This window comes from Palaemon carinicauda, chromosome 5 (assembly GCF_036898095.1).
Source record: "Palaemon carinicauda isolate YSFRI2023 chromosome 5, ASM3689809v2, whole genome shotgun sequence".
In the NCBI taxonomy this organism is placed as follows: domain Eukaryota; kingdom Metazoa; phylum Arthropoda; class Malacostraca; order Decapoda; family Palaemonidae; genus Palaemon; species Palaemon carinicauda.
Genome location: NC_090729.1, coordinates 167629539 through 167651683, shown reverse-complemented (window position 1 = coordinate 167651683; position 22145 = coordinate 167629539). Strand labels below are relative to the sequence as shown.

Sequence of the window (22145 nt, the reverse complement as noted above, 5' to 3'; positions counted from 1 at the left end):
GTGTTGTCCGAGTTCACCTCCACCACTTTGCCTTGAAGGAGAGACCTGAAGCTTTTCCAGGTCAGACGTACTGCCAGTAGCTTCTTGCAGTTGAAATGCATTGTCCTTTGACTCGAGTTCCATAATCCCGAGCATTCCCTACCGTCTAATGTCGCACCCCAGCCTACGTCCGATGCGTCCGAGAAGAGAACGTGGTTGGGAGTCTGAACAGTCAGGGGAAGACCCTTTCTAAGGTTGATAAAGTCCTTTCACCAAGTCAGACAAGACTTTATCTTTCCGGAAACTGGGATCGAGACCGCTTCTAGCGTCTTGTCCTTTTTCCAGTGAAAAGCTAGATGGTATAGAAGAGGACGGATGTGTAGTCTTCCTAGTGACACAAATTGAACCACGGATGACAGTGTCCTTACCAGACTCATCCACAGCCTGACAGGGCAGCGTTCCTTCTTCAGCATCTTCTGGATGGATAGCAGGGCTGGGGTTTGATCGTCTTGTTCAGCAACGTCCTCATCAGAGGGTTCCTCATCCGAAACTGATGAGGAAACGGCAACGGAGTGGGCAACGTCTGACTCGCTGAATCCGGTCGCACTGGTGGATGCGTGACGGAGCCGGACGCAAAATCATGGTACTGCTGCACAGTCTGTGAACTGTCAACAACCATGGGGACGCGAGGAAGTACAGCGTCAACCCGAAACTGTCTAGACTGTCAGGGTTGTGCAGTCAACACCCTACCGGGTTGCTGAGGTTGACGCACTGCGTCACAACAAGTCACCTCTGCTGGTTGTTGAACGTCTTCCTAGCGACACACTGAACGTCAACAACCACCTCCGAGCGTCGCTTAACGTTAACGTGCGACTGGCAACCCACACTGGGTCGCATCGGTGGAGGAACCACCTCAACTGGCGGACGCGAGTAGGATACCTCAGCGTCAACAGGGCGCACAACCAACCGGTAGGAAGGTTGTTGGCCAGAAGGTTCTTCTCTGTAATAAGTCCTCTATCAAGGACACAAGCTTGGACTGCATGTCTTGCAGCAAAGCCCATTAGGGTCTACGGGAGCAGGTGTGGCAACAGACGGGGTTAGCGACTGAAGCGGAACCATTTACCATCCCTGGAAGCCTTGTTATGTGTGACATAATAGTACAGCAAAACTTCAAAGGATCGACAAAAGTTGAGAAGCTGACCTGTAAACAACTGGAGCGTCTCCTGGCTATGCGCCTGGCCGAGTCTACCAGAATTGAGAAGTCTACCTGGGCAGAGGCATGAACTCCCAAGCTGAGAACTTCTCTCGTGTCCTATCAGACTCTCGCTCTATAAGCCAGATAAAAAGAAGGGAAATCAAAAGGCTGTATCCCTAAAACTCCTCCTGGTGCAAAAACCAGTCGCCTAGCCGACGTAACGCTCTCTAGGAGAGCGAGAGAGCACTAGCTTAACAACAACGGCTTCGAAGTAGCTAGGCCTAGTGTAAGTTCTGACGTGAGGCGAACGAGGAGCAGCAGTTACAAGATCCGGACGAAGATCCTTAAAAAATCATCATGATTTAATTAAAGTCCATAGGAGGCTAAGCAGCTTAAGGCTCCTCTCCAAATGACAGAGTCCTCAAAGGAATATCAGTAGGAGGGAGAACAGCACTTTCTCATCTACAGGAACCTTGTCCGAGAAAAGCTAGGTTATCTCAGTGAGGGTCTCACTGGTGCATTAGCAGCAGACCAGAAGGCAACGTTATGTAACTGCTTGACAGTCTGTGAACTGTCAAAAACTGAACTGTCAACCACAACAGGTGCGTGAGGACATACAGCACTGGTGCATTAGCAGCAGACCAGAAGGCAACGTTATGTAACTGCCTGACAGTCTGTGAACTGTCAAAAAACTGAACTGTCAACCACAACAGGTGCGTGAGGACATACAGCACTGGTGCATTAGAAGCAGACCAGAAGGCAACGTCATGTAACTGCTTGACAGTCTGTGAGCTGGCAACAACCAAAGCTGTGTGGGGAAGCCTCAACTCCTGACTGACTAGTCTGCTGCGGGCGAGTGGCGGTAACCACAGTGGGTTGCGGAGGCTGACGCACCGTGTCAAAACACGGCAGCTTAACTCCACCCTCCTGTTGTTGTGGTAGCACACGCACGTCAACGGAGGGTTCCGTGCGTCTGTGAACGTCAGCATGCGTCTGGCAGGGTCGACTGCGCATGGGTGGAGGAGCTCTCACAGCTGGAATGTGGGAGCAGGCAGCCACAGCGACTGCTGGGCGCACAACCGTGGTAGGTTGTAGGCTAACGGGTGCGTCTGTGAACGTCAGCATGCGTCTGGCAGGGTCGACTGCGCATGGGTGGAGGAGCTCTCACAGCTGGAGTGTGGGAACAGGCAGCCACAGCGTCTGCTGGGCGCACAACCGAGGTAGGTTGTAGGCTAACGGGTGCAGCGTCAACCTTCTCCGCACGATACTCTCGCAAAAAAGATGCTAACTGTGTCTGCATAGACTGTAGCAAAGACCACTTAGGGTCTACAGCAGCAGGTGCGGCAACAGACGGTGTTACTGCCTGTTGCGGTACCGCTTTACCTCTCTTAGGAGGTGTGCAGTCATCGGAAGACTGCAGCGAGTCCGAGCTGACCCAGTGGCTACACCTGGGCCGTTGGACTTGCGCGGAAGGGACCGACTTGCACTTAATAAGCTGCGAGACCTTGGTCCAAGGTTTCTTACGAGAAACCTCTTCCGCAGACGAGAAGTAAATGGGCTCTCTCGTCTTTGTGTGGGTGGGGCGATCTTGGGTAGATACGCCCGAAACCACGGAGGGAAAAACGTCTGTTCGTTGATCAAGGCCTGACGAACCCATAAGTCGTTCGACATTACTTCTCCCCTGGGCTTGGGAGCTTGCAAGAGGTCCCGGACTAGGTGAACGACAGGCACGAACAGACGAACCCTCGGACGCAACACTGTAACACTTTGCGCATATCACTTTATCACTTTGATTTTCTGTTTTGCACTTATTTCACTGAAATCGAAACTTTTACTGATTTCTACCTGAAACACGCAATCCTACCCTTCATTAAAAGGTAGTAATTGCGAAAAGTCGTATAATGCAACTGAAAACATATATAAAGATAAAGAATTCAGTGGCTGGGAAAAAGACTAAACACTAGTTCCAATAAACTACGTTTACAATCTCTCACCGCACATAGCCTGGGAACCAGAATAAAACCCTAGAAACGTTTTACCTTCTTCCCCTACAGCGACTAGGGAGGAGAGTAAAACGAGAACAACGTTATCCGCTTAAACGCAACGTTTTTTCTCCTCTCTCTCCCTCCGTCTCTATCTCTCTCTTTCTCTCTAGATTTCGCACCTGAGAGAAGAGCCCAATAATATATCGTCAAAACATGTTATTTGCTAAAGGAAAAAAACTGAAAGGTTTTCCAAATAAAAAGTTCCTTTAATTTAGAATTTAAACCATTTAAGCTAAGAAAGAATGAACGAAACGCTAGAATCGGTTTACTCTTACTGCAAAGTGAAACCGTGATACACTCTCTCTCTATCGTAACGATAGAGCGCATGTTGAACGTCCTGAACGTCAACAACTGCGTAGACTAAAAAACTAAACGTTAGTTCATCTTTGAAAACAGTACGAGACTATCAAAGAAATTCTTTCATAAAACATTAAATTTAAAAAGTTTTAAATTCTTTAAAGGGTAAATACGATATAACGGGCTCAACGTTGATTAACTTCGGTTCCAAGTTAGGACCGCCTACTATCAGGAAAGGTCGCATATAAACAAAACATAAAAATTTATTTTTATATGTTTATAATAAAAGGGAAGTTAATCGAAGAGGCCTAATAAAGGCGGAGAGATATAAAATATATAGAGCTATAACGTGTTAAGCAAAATTACTAAAAACCTAAACACACTTCTGTCTAAGGGAAGGGTCGGCCATTTAAAAGTGAAAGAGAGTCCATACTCTCTTTGTCACCCTAATTAAATCTATCCAAAACGAGTTCAAGTTTTGAAATGAAGATAAAACCCCTGCATAGCGAAAGCTCAAAACTGGAATAGTGTACTTCACCAAATACTTGTGAAAACAAATCCAGTTAGTAACAGCGTATTTAGTAGGTCTTGCCAGTGGCACGACAGAGAGAAAATTGGTTCTGTGTTGACATCGAGTACTTGAGTACCTACTTGACAGATGGCGCTGTTGATGTACACCCCCACCTGTATAGCGATCGCTGGCGTATTCCGCCCGTAGGTTTTTCTGTCGGGCAGCAGAGCTGACAGCTATATGATCATCAGGTAAGTTTAATATTGAAAAATGATATTTTAATTATAAAATAAATTTTTGAATATACTTACCCGGTGAATATATAAATTAAAGGCCCTCCCTTCCTCCCCAATAGAGACGCAGCGGGACGAGAAGAATTGAAGGGTTTGTTTACATGCAAGAGTGGTATCTGACCGATAGTTGGCGCTGGTGGGCACACCCGCAACCTTCATAGCGATCGCTCGCGAGTTCTTTGAGTGTGTTTTCTGTCGAGCCGCTGAGTAGCAGCTATTATATATTCACCGGGTAAGTATATTCAAAAATTTATTTTATAATTAAAATATCATATTTCAATTTCAAAGGTGAGGAAAACTACTGCTGAAAGTTCATACTTCAATTCCCAGCGGTGAGGAAAACTGTCGCTAAAGGCCGATATTTCAATTCCTAGTGATGAGGAAGACTACTATTAAAAGGCAAGATTTCAATTACCAATGGTGAGGACAACTACTACTGAAAGACCTTGTTTCAATTCCAAAGGTGAGGAAAACTACTGATGAAAGTCCATACTTCAATTCCCAGTGGTGAGGAACACTATTGCTAAAGGCCAATATTTCAATTCCCAGTGGTGAGGAAAACTGCTACAAGCCCATATTTAGATTCCAAGTAGTGAAGAAAACTACTGCTAAGGTCCATATTTCAATTAGCAGTGAGGAAATCCATAGATAAAAGCCCTTATTTCGATTCCCAGTGGTAAGGAAAACTGCTAAATCCAAAATTTCAATTCCTAGTGGCGAGGAAAACTACTACTAAAAGCCAATACTTCCATTCCCAGTGGTGAGGAGAACTACTGCTACAAGCCCATATTTCGATTACTAGTCGTGAGGTTCTCCGTAGATAAAAGATCTTATTTAGATTCCCTGTGGTGAGGAAAACACCGCTGAAGGCCCATATTTTGATTGCTAGTGGTTAGGAAAACACCGCTGAAGGCCCATATTTTGATTCCCAGTGGTGAGGCAAACCACGGCTAAAAGCCAATATTTTCATTCGGCGTAGTGAGGAAAACCACGGCTAGAGGCCATTATTTTGATTCCCAGTGGTGAGCAAAACTACTGTTTAAAGTCCATTTTCTCATTCCCAGTGGTGAGGAAAACTACTGCTAAAGGCCCCTATTTTGATTCTCAGTGGAGGAAAACCACTGCTAAAAGCCCATATTTTGATTCTCAGTGGTAAGGAAAACCACAACTATAAGAACATATTTACACAACTAACTTCATGGAAATGACACAAGCATCTAACTCTTTGATTATTAACAGATTTTTTTTTCATTCAAGATGACAAGATACAGAATTTTATTGCTTACAGTCTACAGACTTTCGAAAATAAAAAATAGCTCCATATGAAAAAGTGACTACTGAAAGTAAAAAAAATAATTCAAATTCTACATTTCCTTCCTTTGCAAATACAAGTGACTACCAATTGCTCTTTAAATCAAGAAATTAAATGAGAAATTAAGAAGAGAGTTTGAAGTAGCCAACAAACTTTCAAGAAAGGTTTGTTCAGGCATCAAAGGTACAGGGATTAAAATCAAAATTTTTCTGGAAGGAGTTCAGCATTCCAGTAAAAATCATAATACTTCACCACAGCATGAAGTACTAACACAATAAACGAGTGACCGGAATATTTTAAAGGAAAACATCAAGTTTTCTGTTGAAGTTGTGAATTAAAATCAACACATAACACATCTTTATCAATTATAAACTCATTGAACTTCAAGACAGAAAACAAGATAGAGACCTAGGAGGCCATACTTCCAGAATAAAGTTCACGACTGTGTTGATGAGGAGTTTCCATACTTTATTTCTTTAAAACTTAAGAATAAAGATAAAAATATAAATACAATGCTTGTAAAAGTAGACACACCCAGGATGCTGTTGCTCATTATAATTTCAATATGGTGTAGACACAGAAGAATTAAAATACATGCAAACAAGTACATACACTGAGGATGCTGTGGCTTATTATAATCTCAATATATTGTAGACACAGAAAAATTAAAATACACGAAAAATGATATTTTAATTATAAAATAAATTTTTGAATATACTTACCCGGTGAATATATAGCTGCAACTCTGTTGCTCGACAGACAAACTCTACGGAAAAAACTCGCCACCGATCGCTACACAGGTTGCGGGTGTACCCAACAGCGCCATCTGTCGACCAGATACCCAGCTCTTATGTAAACAAAGACTCAATTTTCTCCTCGTCCCACTGCGTCTCTATTGGGGAGGAAGGGAGGGTCATTTAATTTATATATTCACCGGGTAAGTATATTCAAAAATTTATTTTATAATTAAAATATCATTTTTAAAGATTTAACTTAACCGGTGAATATATAGCTGATTCACACCCAGGATGGTGGGTAGAGACCAGTAATATATGTTTACACTTTTACGGAGCCTCGCGATCCTCTTAGGATGCTGATCGACCCCTAGAAGCTAAAGTATCAAGGGTTGCAACCCATACAACAGGACCTCATCAAACCCCTAATCTAGGCGCACTCAAGAAATGACTTTGACCACCCGCCAAATCAACCAGGATGCGAAAGGCTTCTTAGCCTTCCGGACAACCCATAAAAAACAACATTTCAAGAGACAGATTAAAAGGATATGGAATTAGGGAATTGTAGTGGTTGAGCCCTCACCCACTACTGCACTCGCTGCTACGAATGGTCCCAGTGTGTAGCAGTTCTCGTAAAGAGACTGGACATCTTTCAAGTAAAATGACGCGAACACTGACTTGCTTCTCCAATAGGTTGCGTCCATTATACTTTGCAGAGATATATTTTGCTTAAAGGCCACGGAAGTTGTTACAGCTCTAACTTCGTGCGTCTTCACCTTAAGCAAAGTTCGGTCATCCTCACTCAGATGTGAATGAGCTTCTCGTATTAACAATCTGATAAAGTCTGACCAAGCATTCTTTGACATAGGCAAGGATGGTTTCTTAACTGAACACCATAAAGCTTCAGATTGGCCTCGTAAAGGTTTAGTACGCTTTAAATAGAACTTAAGAGCTCTAACAGGGCATAAGACTCTTTCTAGTTCATTGCCTACGATCTCCGATAAGCTGGGAATATCGAAAGATTTAGGCCAAGGCCGAGAAGGCAGCTCATTTTTGGCTAGAAAACCAAGTTGCAGCGAACAAGTGGTTTTTTCCGACGAAAATCCGATGTTCTTGCTGAAGGCATGAATCTCACTGACTCTTTTAGCCGAGGCTAAGCATACCAGGAAAAGAGTCTTAAGAGTGAGATCTTTCAGGGAGGCTGATTGTAACGGCTCCAACCTGTCTGACATGAGGAATCTTAGTACCACGTCTAAATTCCATCCAGGGGTAGCCAAACGACGCTCCTTGGTGGTCTCAAAAGACTTAAGGAGGTCTTGCAGATCTTTATGTTTGGAAAGATCTAAGCCTCTATGCCGGAAGACCGATGCCAACATGCTTCTGTAGCCCTTGATAGTGGGAGCTGAAAGGGATCGTCCTTTTCTCAGGTATAAGAGAAAATCAGCTATTTGAGTTACAGAGGTACTGGTCGCGGATACAGAAACTGACTTGCACCAGTCTCGGAAGACTTCCCACTTCGATTGGTAGACTCTAAGGGAGACGCTCTCCTTGCTCTAGCAAACACACTGGCTGCCTCCTTCGAAAAGCCTCTAGCTCTCGAGAGTCTTTCGATAGTCTGAAGGCAGTCAGACGAAGAGCGTGGAGGCTTTGGAGTACCTTCTTTACGTGTGGCTGACGTAGAAGGTCTACCCTTAGAGGAAGACTTCTGGGAACGTCTACTAACCATCGAAGTATCTCGGTGAACCATTCTCTCGCGGGCCAGAGGGAAGCAACTAACGTCAACCTTGTCCCTTCGTGAGAGGCGAACTTCTGCAGTACCTTGTTGACAATCTTGAACGGTGGGAATGCGTAGAGATCCAGATGTGACCAATCTAGGAGGAAAGCATCTATATGTATTGCCGCTGGGTCCGGGACTGGAGAGCAATAGATTGAAAGCCTCTTGGTCAGCGAGGTTGCAAAGAGATCTATGGATGGTTTACCCCAAGTGGCCCAAAGTCTCTTGCACACATCCTTGTGGAGGGTCCATTCGGTTAGAATTACTTGCCCTTTCCGACTGAGACAATCTGCTATGACGTTCAAGTCGCCTTGGATGAACCTCGTTACTAGGGAGATGTCTTGACCTTTTGACCAGATGGGCAGGTCCCTTGCGATCTCGTACAACGTCAGTGAGTGGGTACCTCCTTGTTTGGAGAAGTACGCCAAAGCCGTGGTGTTGTCCGAGTTTACTTCCACCACTTTGCCTCGAAGGAGAGACTTGAAGCTTTTCAAGGCCAGATGTACTGCCAACAGCTCCTTGCAGTTGATATGCATGCTCCTCTGACTCGAGTTCCACAGTCCTGAGCATTCCCGACCGTCTAGTGTCGCGCCCCAGCCCACGTCCGATGCGTCCGAGAAGAGAACGTGGTTGGGAGTCTGAACAGCCAGGGGAAGACCCTCTCTTAGGTTGATATTGTCCTTCCACCAAGTCAGACAAGACTTTATCTTTTCGAAAATCGGGATCGAGACCGCTTCTAGCGTCTTGTCCTTTTTCCAGTGAAAAGCTAGATGGTATTGAAGAGGACGGAGGTGTAGTCTTCCTAGTGACACAAATTGTTCCACGGATGACAGCGTCCCTACCAGACTCATCCACAGCCTGACTGAGCAGCGTTCCTTCTTCAGCATCTTCTGGATGGATAGCAGGGCTTGATCTATTCTGGGGGCTGATCGTCTTGTTGTTCAGCAACGTCCTCATCAGAGGGTTCCTCATCCGAAAACTGATGAGGAAACGGCAACGGAGTGGGCAACATCTGGCTCGCTGAGTCCGGTCGCACTGGTGCATGCGTGACGGAGCCGGACGCAACATCATGGAACTGCTGCACAGTCTGTGAACTGTCAACAACCATGGGTGCGCGAGGAAGCACAGCGTCCACCCGAGACTGTCTAGACCGTCTGGGTTGTGCAGTCAACACCATACCGGGTTGCTGAGGTTGACGCACTGCGTCAAAACAAGTCACCTCTGCTGGTTGTTGAACGTCCTGAACGTCAACAACCACCTCCGAGCGTCGCTTAAAGTCAACGTGCGGCTGGCAACCCACACTGGGTCGCATCGGTGGAGGAACCACCTCAACTGGCAGACACGAGAAGGTTACCTCAGCGTCAACAGGATGCACAACCGACCGGTTGGAAGGTTGTTGGCCAGAAGGTTCGGCAGCAACCTTCTCCGCATTAAAGTCCTCTATCAAGGACGCAAGCTTGGACTGCATGTCTTGCAGCAAAGCCCATTTAGGGTCTACGGGAGCAGGTGCGGCAACAGACGGGGTTAGCGACTGAGGCGGTACCGCTTTCCATCCCTGAAAGCCTTGTTTATGCATGACATAATTGTACAGCAAAACTTCAAAGGCTCGAAAACCGCTGTGAAGTTGACCTGTAAAAAACTTGGAGCGTCTCCTGGCCAGGCGCCAGGGAGAGTCTACGAGATTTGAGAAGTCTATCAGGGCAGAGGCATGAACTCCCAAGCCGAGAACTTCTCTCGTGACATATCAGACTCTTGCTCTATAAGCCAGTTTAAAAGAAGGGAAAGCAAAGGCTGTATCCCCCAAACTCCTCCTGGTGATAAACCAGTCGCCTAGCCAACGTAAAGCTCTCTAGGAGAGCGAGAGAGCACTAGCTTAAAAACAACAGCTTCGAAGTAGCTAGGCCTAGTGTAAGCTCTGACGTTTAGGCGAACGAGGAGCAGCAGTTACAAAAAGATCCGGACAAAGATCCTTAAAAAAAATCATCATGATTTAATTAAAGTCCATAGAGGGCTAAGCAGCTTTAGGCTCCTCTCCATCTGACAGAGTCCTCAAGGGAATATCAGTAGGAGGGGGAACAGCAACTTCCTCATCTACAGGAACCTTGTCCGATAAAAGCTGAGTCTCAAGCAAGGGAGTGACCTACCGTGGTGGCAATGCTTTACAAGCAGAGTCCACACTCACTGGTGCATTAGTAGCGGACCAGGACGCAACGTCATGTAACTGCTTGACAGTCTGTGAACTGTCAACAACTGAACTGTCAACCACAACAGGTGCGTGAGGACGCACAGCGTCCACTCGAGACTGCTTTGACTGCCTAGACTGAGCAGTCAAAACAACTCTAGAATGCGGAGGTTGACGCACAGCGTCAAAACAAGTCAACTCCGATTGTTAGCGAACGTCTTGAACGTCAACAGGAGCATCAGCAAGTGGCCTAACGTCCAAATGCGGCTGAAAATCCACACGAGACCGCATCGAGTGTGGTTCTAAACAACCTGACTGACGTGACTTAGCTACACCAACGTCAACAGGAAGCACAAAGGAACGTTAGGTTGGCTGAAAGCCAGGATATCGATGAGATAAACGGCTAGACTCAACGGACTAATCGGCAGAATAGTCTTCCATAAGGGAGGCAAGCATATTCTGCATGTCTTGCCATACAACCCATTAAGGATCAACGGAAATGGTTGTGGTAAGAGACGAGGGTAACGTCTGTGACCGCAACACTTTGCCAACAAAAAAGACTCGGAGTCTGTGTTACGCTTTTGTTAGGCGGCGAGCAGTTATCCGATGACTGCATAGGGTCAGAGCTGTCCTAATGGCTGTAACCAGGACGCTGGACCTGTCCTGAAAGGACTGACTTTCGCTTAAGGGCTTCGAAACCTTGTGACAGGTTTCTTATGCGAAAAGCCTTCGGATGACGAGGAGAAAAAACGTCTCTCTCGTCTTAAGGTAGGGGAGATCTTGGTAAGATACACCCGATACCATAGAGGGAAACGTCTGTTCGTTGATCAAGGCCTCTCGAACCCATAAGTCGTTCGACATTACTTCTCCCCTGTTTGGGAGCTTGCAAGAGGTCCCAGACTAGGTGAACGACAGGCACGAACAGACGAACCCTCGGACGCAACACTGTAACACTTTGCGCAATATCACTTTATCACTTCGATTTTCTGTTTTGCACTTATTTCACTGAAATCGAAACTTTTACTGATTTCTACCTGAAACACGCAATTCTACCCTTCATTAAAAGGTAGTAATTGCGAAATCAGTCGTATAATGCAAGCTCATTAATACCAGCAAAAAAACCGAAAACATATTTAAAGATAAAAACAAAAATCAGTGGCTGGGGAAGAGACTAAACACTAGTTCATATAAACTACGTTTTCAATCTCTCACCGCACATAGCCTGGGGATGAGAATAAAAAACTAAAAACGTTTTATCCTTCCTCCCCGTACAGAGACTAGGGACGAGAGTAACTCGAGAACAACGTTACCCGCTTGAACGGAACGTTTTCTCTCCTCTCTCTCCCTCCGTCTCTATCTCTCTCTCTCTTTCTCTCTTGATTTCGCACCTAAGAGAAGAGCCCAATTACATTTCGTCAAAAAAACATGTTATTTGACTAAAGGAAAAAAACTGAAAGGTTTTTCAAATAAAAAGTTCCTTTAAAGTAGAATTTAAAACATTTAAGCTAAGAAAGAATGAACAAAACGTCAGAATCGATTTACTCTTACTGCAAAGTGAAACCGTGATACACTCTCTCTCTCTCGTAACGATAGAGCGCATGTTGAACGTCCTGAACGTCAACAACTGCGTAGAATAAATAAACTAAACGTTAGTTCATCTTTGATAAACGTTAGTTCATCTTTGAAAACAGTACGAAGACTATCAAAGAAATTCTTTCATAAAATATTACATTTAAAGTTTTAAATCATTAGCTCTTTAAAAGCTATTTACAATATAAAGGGCTCAACGTTGATTAACTTCGGTTTCCAAGTTAGGACCGCCTACTCTCAGGAAAGGTCGCATATAAACAAAACATTAAAATTTATTTTTATATGTTTATAATAAATGGAAAGTTAATCGAAGAGGCCTAATAAAGGCGGAGAGATATAAAATATATAGAGGAAAATCTATAAATAATTTATAACGTGATAAGATAATTACTAAAAGTCTAAACACACTTCCGTCTAAGGGAAGGGTCGGCGATTTAAAAGTGAAAGAAAGTCCATACTCTCTTTGTCACCATAATTAAATCTATCCAAAACGAGTTCAAGATTTAAGATGAAGATAAAACACCTGCATTGCGAAAGCTCAAAACCAGAATATAGTACTTCACCAATATGATGTGAAAAACTCCAGTTTAGCAACAGCGAGTAAAGTACGTCTTGTCGACACGTCGACAGAGAGAAAATTGAGTCTTTGTTTACATAAGAGCTGGGTATCTGGTCGACAGATGGCGCTGTTGGGCACACCCGCAACCCGTGTAGCGATCGCTGGCGAGTTTTTTCCGTAGAGTTTGTCTGTCGAGCAACAGAGTTGCAGCTATATATTCACCGGCTAAGTTAAATATTTAAAAAAAGGTCTCCAAACACAGGATGCTGTTGCTTATTATAATTTGTACACAGAAAAATTAAAATAATGCAATCACATCTTAACCCCTTCACTACGAGGCAGCAGATCCCCCTCAGTAGCTACATACGAGATTTGTCCTCATCGGATATACATGCACACTTACTGTTATCTACATTTCCATGTTTATTTGTTTCACTGCTGATTACAGAATAAATTTTTCAAGTTTGTATTTTTTTTTTTACACTAAAAAAAAAATCATTTCTATTCATTGTGAAGTGACTATAGAATGAGTTTTCAGAAATTTGTTGTTATATTATTCTACTCTAAATTATAGTAATGTAATTCTGTGCATAAAACAGCTACGTCTCACTTTAGACAATGCTTCCTGTTTGATTTGATCACATATGCCAACATCGAAATACACTGAAATAGCCTTTACATAATCATCAATGAAGACTTGAATAGCAAGTCTCATGTGTGGGGTAAAATGCAAGGATGGCTACATTTCTAAGCTGGGGGGGGGGGGTGTTGGGGGGGGGGGTTAGAATGATGCCCCATGTATGGAATGTCGCCATTAGCTAAAGTGTGTTGCCATTAAGCATGGTAACAACCACAATCTAAAATAGTCCTAACACAATCAGGAATGAAAGTGATGGAGACAGAAATTGAATGTGTTTGAGATGAAGTGTCTGAGGAGTATGGCTGGTGTATCTCGAGTAGATAGGATTAGGAACGAAGTGGTGAGGGTGAGAACGGGTGTAAGAAAGGAGTTAGCGGCTAGAGTGGATATGAATGTGTTGAGGTGGTTTGGCCATGTTGAGAGAATGGAAAATGGCTGTCTGCTAAAGAAGGTGATGAATGCAAGAGTTGATGGGAGAAGTACAAGAGGAAGGCCAAGGTTTGGGTGGATGGATGGTGTGAAGAAAGCTCTGGGTGATAGGAGGATAGATGTGAGAGAGGCAAGAGAGCGTGCTAGAAATAGGAATGAATGGCGAGCAATTATGACGCAGTTCCAGTAGGCCCTGCTGCTTCCTCTGGTGCCTTAGATGACCGCAGAGGTAGCAGCAGTAGGGGACTCAGCAGTATGAAGCTTCATCTGTGGTGGAAATGTGGGAGGTTGGGCTGTGGCACCCTAGCAGTACCAGCTGAACTCGGCTGAGTCCCTGGTTAGGCTGGAGGAACGTAGAGAGTAGAGGTCCCCTATTTTGTTTTGTTTCTTGTTGATGTCGGCTACCCCCCAAAATTGGGGGAAGTGCCTTTGGTATATGGATGGATGGACAATCAGGAATAAAGGTTAGAATCGCAAAGTCTTTATTAGTTGCCTGAAGAAAGGAGGGACGGGGATAAAATTGAGGATGGGAAGCCTTAAGTGTGATATACGACCATGTGTTGTACTCTTTGGTAAGATATATGGATGTTTTAAACATCCACTGGGTTTTTATGTGTAAATGACATATCTGGCATATTTTGAAGTTTAGCGAACGTCATCATAGTGAAGAGGTTAAAGAATTGGTCACGTAGTACACTACATTCAACTAGTGCTAGCAACTCCCAACAGACACATGCTTTCCAAACCGATATACAATACTTAATATTACTAAGGTAGCCTTACGTATGGATTATGAATTTCTAAAACTATTTGTGGAAAGAAGTGATTTTCCAAAAATCAGGTAATCGATGTGTTTTGATTTGTAATGCAAATTATTTTTAATCGACTGATATAAAGATTCTTTCATTTTCTTATCATATATTAGACCATGTCTTCAGTGCAGATTCATCTATTCAGTCTACACATACCTTCATCAGAGGTATTTCCAGAATAGGCAGCTGCTCCTGGGCTTTCATGTCTTTGCTCAGTCAAGACATTTTCAGCGACGTGCAGCCTTGTAAAGACATCATTTAGAGGCGACGTATATCTATGATTTCGTAATGCTTTGAAATGAGGAGATCCTTTCAGATGAGCTTGAGCTGGAACAACTCCAGCCATACTACGATGACAGACCAAGCATTCAAAAAAGTCCTGTAAAATGTTATTTTTATTAGTAAAATAAATTTTTGAATATACTTACCCGATAATCATGTAGCTGTCAACTCCGTTGCCCGACAGAATTCTATGGAGGGATACGCCAGCTATCACAATACTAGAAGGGGGTGTATTTACCAGCGCCACCTGTGGCCAGGTACTCAAGTACTTCTTGTTGACACCTCCTCAATTATTCCTCGGTCCACTGGTTCTCTATGGGGAGGAAGGGAGGGTCGATTAAATCATGATTATCGGGTAAGTATATTCAAAAATTTATTTTACTAATAAAAATAACATTTTTCAATATTAAACTTACCCGATAATCATGTAGCTGATTCACACCCAGGGGGGTGGGTAAAAAACCAGTGTACAAGACTAAAGGATAGCTAAGTATCCCGTATTTCATATAATCAGTTATCCACAATAACAATGAAATAATAAGTACCTGGTAAGGAAGTCGACTTGAACCGTTACTCTGCCTTTAATAAGATCGTCTTCCTTACTGAGCGCAGCGTTCCTCTTGGGAGGCTGAATCAACTCAAAGGTGCTAAAGTATACAGGGCTGCAACCCATACTAAAGGACCTCATCACAACCTTTAACCTCGGCGCTTCTCAAGAAAGAATTGACCACCCGCCAAATCAACAAGGATGTGGAAGGCTTCTTAGCCGACCGTACAACCCATAAAAAGTATTCAAGAGAAAGGTTAAAAAGTTATGGGATTATGGGAATGTAGTGGCTGAGCCCTCGCCTACTACTGCATTCGTTGCTACGAATGGTCCCAGGGTGTAGCAGTACTCGTAAAGAGACTGGACATCTTTGAGATAGAATGATGCGAACACTGACTTGCTTCTCCAATAGGTTGCATCCATAACACTCTGCAGAGAACGGTTCTGTTTGAAGGCCACTGAAGTAGCCACAGCTCTCACTTCATGTGTCCTTACCTTCAGCAAAGCAAGGTCTTCTTCCTTCAGATGAGAATTTGCTTCTCTAATCAGAAGCCTGATGTAGTAAGAAACTGCGTTCTTAGACATTGGTAGAGAAGGCTTCTTGATAGCACACCATAAGGCTTCTGATTGTCCTCGTAATGGTTTTGACCTTCTTAGATAGTACTTAAGAGCTCTAACTGGGCAAAGTACTCTCTCCAGTTCGTTCCCCACCATGTTGGACAGGCTTGGGATCTCGAACGACTTAGGCCAAGGACGGGAAGGAAGCTCGTTTTTAGCCAAAAAACCGAGCTGCAAGGAACATGTAGCCGTTTCAGATGTGAAACCTATGTTCCTGCTGAAGGCGTGGATCTCACTTACTCTTTTAGCTGTTGCTAAGCACATGAGGAAAAGAGTTTTTAATGTGAGGTCCTTAAAAGAGGCTGATTGGAGCGGTTCAAATCTTGATGACATTAGGAACCTTAGGACCACGTCTAGATTCCAGCCTGGAGTGGACAACCGACGTTCCTTTGAGGTCTCAAAAGACCTAAGGAGGTCCTGTAGATCTTTGTTGGAGGAAAGATCCAAGCCTCTGTGGCGGAAAACCGCTGCCAACATACTTCTGTAACCCTTGATCGTAGGAGCTGATAGGGCTCTTACGTTCCTTAGATGTAACAGGAAGTCAGCAATCTGGGTTACAGTGGTACTGGTTGAGGAAACTGCATTGGCCTTGCACCAGCTTCGGAAGACTTCCCATTTAGACTGATAGACTCTGAGAGTGGATGTCGTCCTTGCTCTGGCAATCGCTCTGGCTGCCTCCTTCGAAAAGCCTCTAGCTCTTGAGAGTCTTTCGATAGTCTGAAGGCAGTCAGACGAAGAGCGTGGAGGTTTGGGTGTACCTTCTTTACGTGAGGTTGACGCAGAAGGTCCACTCTTAGAGGAAGAGTCCTGGGAACGTCGACCAGCCATTGCAGTACCTCGGTGAACCATTCTCTCGCGGGCCAGAGGGGAGCAACCAACGTCAGCCGTGTCCCTTTGTGAGAGGCGAACTTCTGAAGTACCCTGTTGACAATCTTGAACGGCGGGAATGCATACAGGTCGAGATGGGACCAATCCAGCAGAAAGGCATCCACGTGAACTGCTGCTGGGTCTGGAATCGGAGAACAATACAAGAGGAGCCTCTTGGTCATCGAGGTAGCGAATAGATCTATGGTTGGCTGACCCCACAGGGCCCAAAGTCTGCTGCAAACATTCTTGTGAAGGGTCCACTCTGTGGGGATGACCTGACCCTTCCGGCTGAGGCGATCTGCCATGACATTCATATCGCCCTGAATGAGCCTCGTTACCAGCGTGAGCTTTCGATCTTTTGACCAAATGAGGAGGTCCCTTGCGATCTCGAACAACTTCCTCGAATGAGTCCCTCCCTGCTTGGAGATGTAAGCCAAGGCTGTGGTGTTGTCGGAGTTCACCTCCACCACCTTGTTTAGCTGGAGGGACTTGAAGTTTATCAAGGCCAGATGAACTGCCAACAACTCCTTGCAATTGATGTGAAGTGTTCTTTGCTCCTGATTCCATGTTCCCGAGCATTCCTGTCCGTCCAGTGTCGCACCCCAGCCCGTGTCCGATGCGTCCGAGAAGAGACGGTGGTCGGGGGTCTGAACAGCCAATGGTAGACCTTCCTTGAGAAGAATGCTGTTCTTCCACCACGTTAGAGTAGACCTCATCTCTTCGGAAACAGGAACTGAGACCGTCTCTAGCGTCATGTCCTTTATCCAGTGAGCAGCTAGATGATACTGAAGGGGGCGGAGGTGGAGTCTCCTTAACTCGATGAACAGGGCCAGCGATGAAAGTGTCCCTGTTAGACTCATCCACTGCCTGACTGAGCATCGGTTCCTTCTCAGCATGCTCTGGATGCATTCTAGGGCTTGGAAGATCCTTGGGGCCGACGGAAAAGTCCGAAAAGCTCGACTCTGAAGATCCATACCCAAGGAGACAATGGTCTGGGATGGAACGAGCTGAGACTCCTCAAAATTGACCAGGAGGCCTAGTTCCTTGGTCAGATCCATAGTCCCTTTGAAAATCTCCAGACAGCGACGACTTGTGGGAGCTCTTAAAAGCCAGTCGTCTGACGGAGCCGGACACAAGATCATGATACTGCTGCACAGTCTGTGAACTGTCAATCATGGGCAAGCGAGGAAGTACAGTGACAACCCGAATCTGTCTAGACTGTCTGGGTCGTACAGACAACTCCTTAACGGGTTGCTGAGGTTGCCGCACTGCGTCACAACAAGTCACTTCTGTTGGTTGTTGAACGTCTTCCCCGTGACACATTGACTCCGTAAACAAAAAATCCTCTAACAAGGACTAAGCTTGGACTGCATGTCATGCAACACAGCTCAAGGTCTATGGGAGAAGGTGTGGTAACAGACGGGATTAGCGACTGAAGTGGAACCATAACCTTCCCTGTAAGCAAGTTATGCTTAAATAAAAGTCCATAAGAGGTTATGCAGCTAAAGGTTCCCTCCAAATGACAGAGTCCTCAAGGGAATATCAGAAGGAGGGAGAAAAGAACTTTCTCATCTACAGGGACCTTATCCTAGAAAAGCTAAGTTCTCTCAGTGAGGGTTCACTGGTGCAAAAGCAGCAGACTAGAAGGCAACGTTATGAAACTGCTTGACAGTCTAGTGAGTTGGCAACAACCCAAGATGTGTGACTGAGAAGCATGCGGTAAGGTATGCAGAGCATGATGTATGCAGAGTATGCTGTATGCAGAGCATGCTGTATGCAGAGCATGCTGTATGCAGAGCATGCTGAATGCAGAGCATGCTGTATGCAGAGCATGTTGTATGCAGAGCATGCTGAATGCAGAGCATGCTGTATGCTGAGCATGTAGTAAGCAGAGCCTGCTGTAAGCAGAGCCTGCTGTAAGCAGAGCCTGCTGTAAGGAAAGCAGAGCGTGTGCATGGCGTTTAACATTTCTCAAAAATTCCATGACCAGTGCTAGAGTGCTTTATGCATGTTTGCATGGGTATTAAAAATCAACATAATGTTTACCTTACATTCATAACTCATGATTCATATTTTTGCCATGGTTTGAAAATGGAGGTAAGGTATGCTGAACAGCAGAGTCATAACGAGCTGGAACAACAATAGTTGTGGTTTCCTCTTCAAGACTCTGTTGAGGGAACACCTGAGGCTCAGTCTGCAAAGGCTGAATAAAAGACAAGCAGAAGGAAGGCGCATGGGTGGAGGAGGCTGACTCCTAGCATGAGTGGTTGAACCCAAGGGTTGCGCTTGCTGAGCGGTTGGCGGAAGCGGAGTAGCAAGTTCCAGTTCCTGTGGTGTGAGCGGAGCGCGATGAGGAAGAGGCTGCGCAGAACAAGGTAAATGTCTCGCAAGCTGAGGCTCCTGAGGCGCAAGGCTAAGGTGTTGTGGTGCTTGCCTTGTGGAGGGTTGAGCTCGCTGCAGCGAGAGCTGAGGAGACTGACTCATGGACGGGAGAGGTTGTTGTACCTCAACCGAGTGTTGCATCACTGGTGGAACAGCAAGTGGAGGCGGAGGAAGAGAGGTATAATCCTCCTGATCCCATTGTAAAGGTTGCCTTAAGGAAGGCGGAGGCTGAACACCACTGGGAACAGCAAACTCAGCACGTGGCTCAACATCGTACGCCTGGCAGGTGATACTGCGATCAGGCGGAGCGAGCGTAGTCGGAGAGAGTGTAGGCGGAGGCGGAGGAGCAACACTCTCAGCCCGACACTCACGCATCAAGTCCGAAAGCTGTGCTTGCATGGACTGTAGTAGAGTCCACAACATCGTACGCCTGGCAGGTGGTACTGCGATCAGGCGGAGCGAGTGTAGGCGGAGGGAGTGTAGGCGGAGGCGGAGGAGCAACACTCTCAGCCCGACACTCACGCATCAAGTCCGAAAGCTGTGCTTGCATGGACTGTAGTAGAGTCCACCACATCGTACGCCTGGCAGGTGGTACTGCGATCAGGCGGAGCGAGTGTAGGCGGAGGGAGTGTAGGCGGAGGCGGAGGAGCAACACTCTCAGCCCGACACTCACGCATCAAGTCCGAAAGCTGTGCTTGCATGGACTGTGGTAGAGTCCACAACATCGTACGCCTGGCAGGTGGTACTGCGATCAGGCGGAGCGAGCATAGGCGGAGGGAGTGTAGGCGGAGGCGGATGCGCAACACTCTCAGCCCGACACTCACGCATCAAGTCCGAAAGCAGTGCTTGCATGGACTGTAGTAGAGTCCACTTGGGGTCGGCAGAAACTACAGTAGGCTGAGGTAAAGCCTTAACAGTCGAGCTCTGTTGTGGCAGAACCTTACTCCTCTTAGGCGGAGTGCATTCAACTGATGATTGAGGAGAGTCAGAGCTAACCCAATGACTGTGAACTCTAACTTCGTACGTCTGGCATAGGTCTGGACTTTACGTTTAAAAGGTCTTGAGACCTGAGACCAGCGTTTTCTCCCCTAAATTTCTTCTGCAGACGAGCAAAATAAGGGCTCAATCGTCTGCGGGTGGGAGTGACGGTCTCGGTAAGACACGCCCACAACCACCGAGGATACTTCTGTGCGCCGATCAAGGCCTGCTGAACCCTTCTGCCCTTCGACATTGCTTCTCCCCTGGGCTTGGGAGCTTGCAAGAGGTCCCGGACTGGGAGGACGACTGGCGCGCACAAAAGTACCCTCACGCACATTAATCACTTATCACTTTGATTTCTGTTTGCACTTATTTCACTGAACTCGAAACTTTAAGTGGTTTGTACCTGAAACACGCAATTCTATCCTTTTTCAAAAGTTAGTAATTGCGAAAACAGAATTACAATGTAACAGAAAAATCTAATGAAAGATAATTCAGTGGCTGGAAAGAGACTAAACACTAGATCACTCTAGAAACGTTTAGTTTCTTCCCCTAAAGAGACTAGGGAGAAGAGCAAAAACGATAACGACGTTACTCGTACGCCTGGCAGGCTTGAATGAAACGTTTATCCTCTTTCTCCCTCCGTCTCTATCTCTCTCTCTCTCTCTCTCTCTTGACTTAGAACCCGAGAGAAGAGCCCAATCATATATATCGTTAAAACATATTATTGTTAAAGGAAAAAACTGAAAAGTTCCTTTATTAGGATCAAAACCATTAAGTTAAGAAAGAATGAACAAAACGCTAGACACGGTTACTCTTACTGCAACGTGAAACCGTGAACATTCTTCTCTATCGTAACGATAGAGTGCAAGTTGAACGTTCTGAACGTCAACAACTGCAGAGACAAAACAAAACGTTAGTTCAACTTTGAAAACAGTACGAGACTATCAAAGAAATTCTTTCAAACTCTGTGGCGGAAATAGCATAATATGTTAACAGGTAAAACCGAAATGACGGGCTCAATGTTAATTAACTTCGGTACCAAGAAAAGACCGCCTACTATTAGGAAGGTCGAATATAAACAAATATAAAAATTAATTTTAATAAGTTTATAATAAAAGGAAGTTAATCTATAACTTTTGTTAAGCAAAATTAAGAAAGAGAGTCTATACTCTCTTAGACACCAACACTTCCGTCTAAGGGAAGGGTCGGCCATTGAAAGGTGAACGAGAGTTCATACTCTCTACGCCACCATAATTAATCAAATTAATTCCAAAAGCTAACTAAGCTAATATAGAAGTTTCCAGTAAAGCGACAGCCGAAATCAAAGAGAAATACTTCACCAAAGTCGTGAAAATACTCCAAGAACATAAGCGTATCCCAGAACGTCTTGCCGGAAGCACGACAGAGGAATAATTGAGGAGGTGTCAACAAGAAGTACTTGAGTACCTGGCCACAGGTGGCGCTGGTAAATACACCCCCTTCTAGTATTGTGATAGCTGGCGTATCCCTCCATAGAATTCTGTCGGGCAACGGAGTTGACAGCTACATGATTATCGGGTAAGTTTAATATTGAAAATTGTAAATTTACGTATTGCCATCAAGATGCTGAAATAGGTCTTGTCTTACGACGTGAAAAAGTTGTACAACAGTGTTTTATATAGTCTATTATGTCCATTTATTTTTACAGCATATTTATGTCATTAATTTTTTTTTTAACCTAGTTATGTTTCAATGTCATGAAGCATGTTTTATGTCCTAGAATATGACTTTACTATAATGCATTAACTTAGAGGGAGTGGATTCTGTTCATGTGTTCCGACTTATGTTGAAATTCGACAACAGTTTAGGACGGAATCTTAGTCACAATCTAAAGACCACCAACCTATCCCATCTTACGTACTACCATATAATAAATTAGTATCAATTTATGATCCATCATATATACTACGTTGTAAAAAATAACCTTTAATTCATACTCAACCTCAAATTTAAATACTATCTTATTTAGGTTTCCATTTCATATATATTCTTATTACACTTCCTAAAACAGATTCCATGCAAACAACAAAGTACAGCATGAATACGTTTTGAAAGAAATTTGTATAGGCTATTAATA

At 44.8% G+C, this 22145-nt stretch overlaps 1 protein-coding gene across 3 annotated transcripts in view; it reads right to left on the bottom strand.

The window, feature by feature from the left end:
* LOC137641592 (uncharacterized) overlaps positions 1-22145 on the bottom strand; it is a 103961-nt gene that overhangs the window by 59842 nt on the left and 21974 nt on the right. For all 3 annotated transcript variants that reach the window (XM_068374301.1, XM_068374300.1, XM_068374302.1), the window contains exon 3: positions 14509-14731. In XM_068374301.1, coding sequence (XP_068230402.1) covers positions 14509-14731 — 223 coding nt within the window. The remainder of the gene's footprint in view (positions 1-14508; positions 14732-22145) is intronic.